The sequence below is a fragment of the Nicotiana tabacum genome, chromosome 22 (assembly GCF_000715075.1).
Source record: "Nicotiana tabacum cultivar K326 chromosome 22, ASM71507v2, whole genome shotgun sequence".
Classification (NCBI taxonomy): domain Eukaryota; kingdom Viridiplantae; phylum Streptophyta; class Magnoliopsida; order Solanales; family Solanaceae; genus Nicotiana; species Nicotiana tabacum.
This window is the reverse complement of record NC_134101.1, coordinates 24,108,243-24,115,336: the sequence shown is the minus strand read 5'-3', so window position 1 is coordinate 24,115,336 and position 7,094 is coordinate 24,108,243. Positions and strand designations below refer to the sequence as shown.

General features: G+C 33.2%; 1 protein-coding gene across 1 annotated transcript; it reads left to right on the top strand.

Moving 5' to 3' along the window:
* Positions 1-6,707: 6,707 nt before the first annotated feature.
* Positions 6,708-7,094, top strand: LOC107816807 (uncharacterized). Its single transcript, XM_016642554.2, has one exon. The coding sequence runs from the start codon at positions 6,708-6,710 to the stop codon at positions 7,092-7,094; it is 387 nt and encodes a 128-aa protein (XP_016498040.2).

Here is a 7,094-nt window from a genome sequence, read left to right as displayed (position 1 = left end):
GCTAACTCTAGTACCATTTCCCTACAATCAACACAATTGTAGCTACCCCTTTCTAAACTAATTCTAGTCTAGAAAGTGAACCAAAACTTCAATGTTTTGTGCTAACCCATAATTACACTTTAGGTTACAATTCAAAAACAATTGACTCAACCAAACAACTAAAGAACTAAGCAGCTCTATCTTTAGGAATATGTCCTTTAGTTGAGTAGCTAAAATCCCTGAGACCACCTTTTTTGCTGCGAATGCTATTGAAGTTTGGGACGGCATTAATAGGTCACTTTATATAGGTGTAGGGCTGGCAGAAATCTGATTTGGTTTTCTTATTTATTTCTAATTACTCAACCTTTTTCCAGCTTGGCAAGTTTTCCTTATTTGTTGAAATCCATTTTGAATTTAGATTCCTCCGGCAAATATTTTCCTTGTAACGCACGAAGTAGCTTCTTTCCGGAATCCAACTTGCACTTAATTTTTCGACTAAACCTGATCACATCATTAGTAGTAGTCTGCTTTATTAATTACTGAAATAGTTCCTTCGTCATCAGCATATCATATCTTAATACTGCTAGGATATACTATAAATCATGCATATTGTTATAGTATTCTTTATGGAATAATTATTTGTTTATTTATTTAATTCAATAAAGTTTTATTTTAAATAGATCACATATTTGTCTGTGCGTCCGTTGCTTATATAGTAGATGATTTAGTGTATAGAGTTTAGCTTATACATGGAAGATTAAATCATCGGTTCTTATAAGTCATAAAGTTTATGTTCACAATCTAACGATAGAATTGGACAAACCATCGGAATGGTTATAACACAAGATTAAATATAATTTATCTTGATTATGGGAATGGTTTAATTCCGACTTCTTGTGCTAGTACATTCTGTATGTATTGAACGGATCAAGTAGAGATAAGTATTTTATGATGACTTAATAAAATAATTTCTCTAGTCCATTCAATGTACTTATACTCTTAATCTTGATATAATTATTATTAGTTGTGTGTCATTTATTATTTTAATTTATTAATAAAAAGTATTTACGGTCACATAAATGATATAACAGATTTAAGATACCACAAGTTTCAAAATGCAATATTAAGACCGCACAAATACATTTATAGCCACACAAATCCCTCCGTTTTTACCCCGATGTTTAGTAAATTTCATCAACCGTTAAGAATACAAAACGAGCGAAGACTTTTATAGTGCCTGGTTAGTTGTACACTCACTTTTTTTGTTAATATTGTTGGACCTTCATAAGTCTCCCTCCTCCCTCAGCCCCATCCCCTGGCATACCCCATAAGCTGGCTTTCAATTACTATGTAGTATCTTCGCATGGGATCATGTACATGACAAAAACTGTAGTAAAGAGGAAACCGAGATCTTGATAAGCTAAATGATACTAGTGTTTAATTCAAAAATTAGAAATACAGATACAACAGGAACAGTTAATGTAGGCCAACACAACCCATCTTGATGTTACATTCGACATTGTCCTGATCTAGATAGAAGTAGAACTTAGTCATTTTATTTTCTTCCATGAGAAAAAGAAAAACTGAAACGGGAAAAGGAAAACACAATAGCAAATGCAATAAACAACACAAACATCTCTACTCATAAATAGTGAGAAGCAACAGACTTCATATTGTATTGGCAATCGATGATCCTCCCTTAGCCGCAACCATAGGTATGATTAATAACATCGTAGTAACAATACTTGCAATACCTATCAAAGCAGTCACTGCTCGAGCGGCAGTATCCGCCGCAACCACTCATCAAACTCTTACTGGGCAGCAGTGTATAATTTCAAAAACGAGGGTTCATCTTATTTTTCATATTTTGGATCTAGAGAGCTCGGTGTGAGGCGATTTTTCGAGGGTTCTTCAAGAAGATTGTTGGGGCAAGTGATTCTAACACAGATTAGACTATATTTCAAGAATCTATTACAATTTTCATCATCTAATTAGGGATTTGAATTGAAAATTTAGGGGAAAATGGTAAAAACTTCGTAGACTAAATTTTTGAGTTTTGAAAGGAGATTTAAGGTTGAATTTGAGTAATTCTTGTATAATTGGACTCGTTATTCAATGTGTGTTCGGATTTTATAATTTTTGTCGTGTTTCGAGACGCGGGCCCGGATTGACTTTTTGAATTGACTTTATATTTCTTTGCAAGGATCGTAACTTTATTATTCGAATTAGCTTCCTATAGTTTATATTTATAGTGTGAAGTTATTTTGGTTAGATTCGAGCCGTTCGGAGTTGAATAATTGAGGGAAAGGCCTACTAGTGGATTGAGTTAGCGTGTTTTGAGGTAAGTGTCTTGCCTAACTTTGTGTGGAGGAATTACCCCTTAGGATTGGTATTGTTTGTGATCACAGTGATGTGTGAAAGCCGTGTACGCAAGGTAACGAGTGTCTGCACGGGCTAAATATAGAAATTATCGGTTTTAGCTATGTAGATTCCTTTCATGCCTTAATTTAGTTAACTTAACATGTTATAGTCATCATTTCTAGTCCATTTTCACATGTTCTGCTTGTCTTCTCTCTTACTTGCTAATTGCTCTACATGTTTCGTTGACGTTCTTGTTTCCTTTATTCCATATTCATTATGTAACCATTGAACTCTCTACTTGAAGTTGTTATTCTTGGTATATCTTGTTGTTGAAATTGGTATTGAGTTATAAAGGCCGTGAATCGTATTGAGACAAAGTGTTAAGTTGTGAAATACTATTCTTGTGAGTTAATCTCTAACTGTCATTGTTGTTGAGACTCTTGTGTACATTGTGGTTGAGCCATGAATTCTTTTTTGTGAAAACATTGTTATTGTTGGTTTCTATGGCAAGTTGTGATATTGGGCACTTGAGGTGCGATTTGTTATACGTTGTGATATTGATATGCATGCGGTGTTATAAGATTTTGGGGTTGAAACGCATATGGTGAGATAAGGTGTTCTTGATACGCGTGGCTAGTATGGAAACTATTAGAAGTCATGCAGTGTGATAAGGTGAGTTAAAACGCGGGATGCTATTTCAGAAAAATAATTTTCAAAACTAAATGTAAGGCTTCCGCAGTGATATAAGGAAAGATTGTGAATTAATTTGTGATTTGAGACTACGAGGTGGTACATCGGTATTGATTCTTTTGATACTTTCTATTTCTTCCCATGTGTTTTTGGATTTTTGTTTCGTGTCATAGTATCCCGTGTTTTCTTTTGTGAAGTACTATTTTCCTTAGTTCAGTGTAGCTATTTTTGGTGTGCTTCTTTAATTGTTTCATTTCTATTGTTATCATTAGTTTCACTGTTATACACTTGTTCATTTTCTTATTTAGTCCAGTAGGGCCCTGACCTGACCTCGTGGGTACCGTTGTAGTGTACTCATGCTATGCTTCTGCACATCGTTTTACGCAGATCCGAGTATCTCTTACCGGACCAGGCACTAGCTAGAGATTAATTTCAGAGACTTCAAGGTATACCTGATGGCGTCCGGAGGCCTCGGAGTTCCCCTCTACCTAGTTATTTTATTTTTTTATCCTTTATTAGCCACTGATGTATAGAGATATTCAGTATAACTTCATAGAGCTTGTGACTTGTATTTCCCCAGGTTTTGGGCAATTATATATATACTAAGTTGTAGAGATTTTCTTATTATTAGTTGTTGAGTTTTGAGACTCTAAACATTATTTCAGTTATTTATGCATGAATGTTAGGCTTACCTAGTTTTAGATACTAGGTGCCATCACGACATCCTACGGAGGAAAATTGAGGTCGTGACAGAGTCAAAGAACCTATACCTGATTTAGATACAAACAACTAGTGAAGTGCTGAATTTAAGAACACAACAGTTTTAAGTAAAAAACCTCCATGTTCAAGGGAATAAAAACCACGATCTAACCTCGTTGGATTTTTCTCAAAAATTCACTACCTTCAAAGAGCGATTTTAGGTTACAACATTATAATCAAGGGGGCTAACTCTAGTACCATTTTTCTACAATCAACACAATTATAGCTACTCCTTTCTAAACTAATTCTAGTCTAGAAAGTAAAACAAAACTTTAATGTTTTGTGCTAACCCATAATTACACTTCTTAAAAGTAAATAGGTTATAATTTAAAAATAACTGACTCAACCAAACAACTAAAGAACTAAGCAGCTCTTTCTTTAGGAATATGTCCTTTAGTTGAGTAGCTAAAATCCTTGAGACCACCTTGTTTGCTGTGAATGCTATTGTCAAGAGTAACATGCTTGATCTGTGTGAATAACATGAGTCTGGGATAACATTAATAGGTCACTTTATATAGGTGTAGGGCTAGCAGAAATCTGATTTGGTTTTCTTGTTTATTTCTAATTACTCAACCTTTTTCCTTCTTGGCAAGTTTTCCTTATTTGTTGAAATCCATTTTGAATTCAGATTCCTCCAGCAAATATTTTCCTTGTAACGCACGAAGTAACTTCTTTCTGAAATCCAACTTGCACTTAATTTTTCGACTAAACCTGATCACATCATCAGTAGTAGTCTGCTTCATTAATTACTGAAATAGTTCCTTCGTCATCAGCATATCATATCTTAATACTGTTAGGATATACTATAAACCATGCATATTGTTATAGTATTCTTTATGGAATAATTATTTGTTTATTTATTCAATTCAATAAAGTTTTATTTTAAATAGATAACGTATTTGTCTGTGCGTCCGTTGCTTATATAGTAGATGATTTAGTGTATAGAGTTTAGCTTATACACGGAAGATTAAATTATCGGTTCTTATAAGTCATAAAGTTTATGTTCACAATCTAATCATGGAATTGGACAAACCATCGGAATGGTTGTAGCACAAGATTAAATATAATTTATCTTGATTATGGGAATTGTTTAATTCTGACTTCTTGTGCTAGTACATTTTGTATGTATTGAACGAATCAAGTAGAGATAAGTATTTATGATGACTTAACAAAATAATTTCTCTAGTCCATTCAATGTACGTATACTCTTAATCTTGATCTAATTATTATTATTAGTTGTGTGTGTCATTTATAATTTTAATTTATTAAAAGGCGAGATTCTTTTGTGGGTCAATAAACTTGGTAAATTAGACAATAATGATATACATTGGCGAAGTAATAATTAGTTGATAGAATCCATATCTCGGCTTTTGAGATTGATGATACTCCTTTATGAAAGTTTATAAGTTTTTATGCGTAAACTCGGCCGGTGGATTTTGTATTCAACATATGTAATAAGTTAAGCGAAAGTCTAAAGGAAGTAATCAATAAATTAAATTATCAGTAATTTAATTTGATTGTTTAGTATCTGAATATTAACGTGGGTAGTTTAAATAAGGTTTTATGGAAGAATATTTTAAATTGAACTAAGGAGTGCAATTATAAATTTTTAGTGGAATAATTCATAATTTATTATGGTAGAAATTAATTTCAAATTTAAAATTAATTCCATAATAGGAAGCCTTGTTTGTTAAATATTTTGGTCCCTATTGTGCCTAAATAATAGTAAATAAAGGGAACCTTTCCTTAGTGGAAGAAGAAAATATAACAGGCTTTGGAAAAGGGTTTTAACCTAAAAAATGTGGCTATATATACTCCATATAGGGCTGGCCGTTTTTGCACTGGTTTTTACACGTTTTCCTTGGAATTTCGCCCACCCGAAATTCTCTCTTTCCGGATATTATTTGGGTAACACAATAGAAGATTGTGGGAGGTTTTGCTGAGGTCGCGGTCTTACTGCTCTGGAACTGGAGACTGAGATTAATCTGTTTTGTTCACGCTTCAAGAGGTAACTCGTATAATCTCCATATGTGCTAATTGTTTAATTTATACGTGAATATGATAATAAAATTGATTCTGTTGCGATATATAATCTAATAATTGGTATCAGATCCTAATCAAGTCTAATTAAATAATTAAGATGAATATGAAAAGGAGCATCATGTTAATATGCAAGTATTGAATTACATGCAAAGATTATTTTTCTGTAAGACTGTAATATTTTTTAGCATGAATATTTGTTGCGAGTGTTGTTATTATTCAGAAAATAATGTAATATCTGCTTATTGTTGATGATATTTGATTAGAATAATCTGAATTGGCCAGAAAATTGGAGGTCAACATGTTGACGGACTCCGATTGACCTGAAATTTGGGAGGTCCATACGAAACGACCCAGTGATCAATACTCGTTAGTTTTGCTTATGATGTAAGCTGTTTTTCGGGCTTTCGGTGTCGTTTAGATGCTGTTTTGGGCGTTTTTATATTTTTCTGAAATTTTTTCGAAAATCTTTTTTTTAGTTGTTTTTATCCAGTGGTGGTAGGGATCGTTTCCTAGGACTCCATGGTTAAATTATGGTGATATAATGATTTTACACGTTGATGTAGGTCTTCTTCTATATCGGATAAACTCATTATAGATAATCACTAGGTTATACTAGTTGTTGATTACTTGTATTTACTCTCCATCTGAGTATTCGTGTTGGTTCAATGGGACTAGTTTATTGAATGTTGATATTCACTTGACTTAAATTAACAGTTTACTCTCCATCTGAGTATGGTATGTTTAAATTCATGGAGTGAATAATCTGTCATTATATATGTATACTGCAAGAATAGCTTTTTTCCATCGATATTTGTTGTTCAAGGTGCATGGATTATACGTATGTAGTGTGTTTTGAATTTAATATTCAATAATACATGTCTGATTTTGATCTAGTTATTCAATTGTCTCTCAGATTAACAATGACTGCTTTCAATCCCCTTACTGTTATTCTTACTCAAAACAAACTTGAGGGTCCAAATTATGTTGATCGGAAACGAAACTTGGATATAGTCCTAATTGCTGAAGAGTATAAATTTGTGCTCGATGAGGTATGTCCAGAAAAAACTGGAGATGATGCTACCGATGATGAACATAAAGCTTACCAAAAATGGATTAAGGCTAATGAGATGGTGCGGTGTTACATTCTGGCATCTATGTCAAATGTTCTGCAACATCAGCATCAGTCTATAGAGTCTTCTTATGGAATTCTAGAAAATCTCAAAGAGATGTTAAGAATCGTGCGACTAAGTAGACTGCCATGA

Coding starts and splice junctions, on each gene's coding strand:
- LOC107816807 (XM_016642554.2), top strand. CDS start 6,708: ATGTCTGATTTTGATCTAGTTATTCAATTGTCTCTCAGATTAACAATG.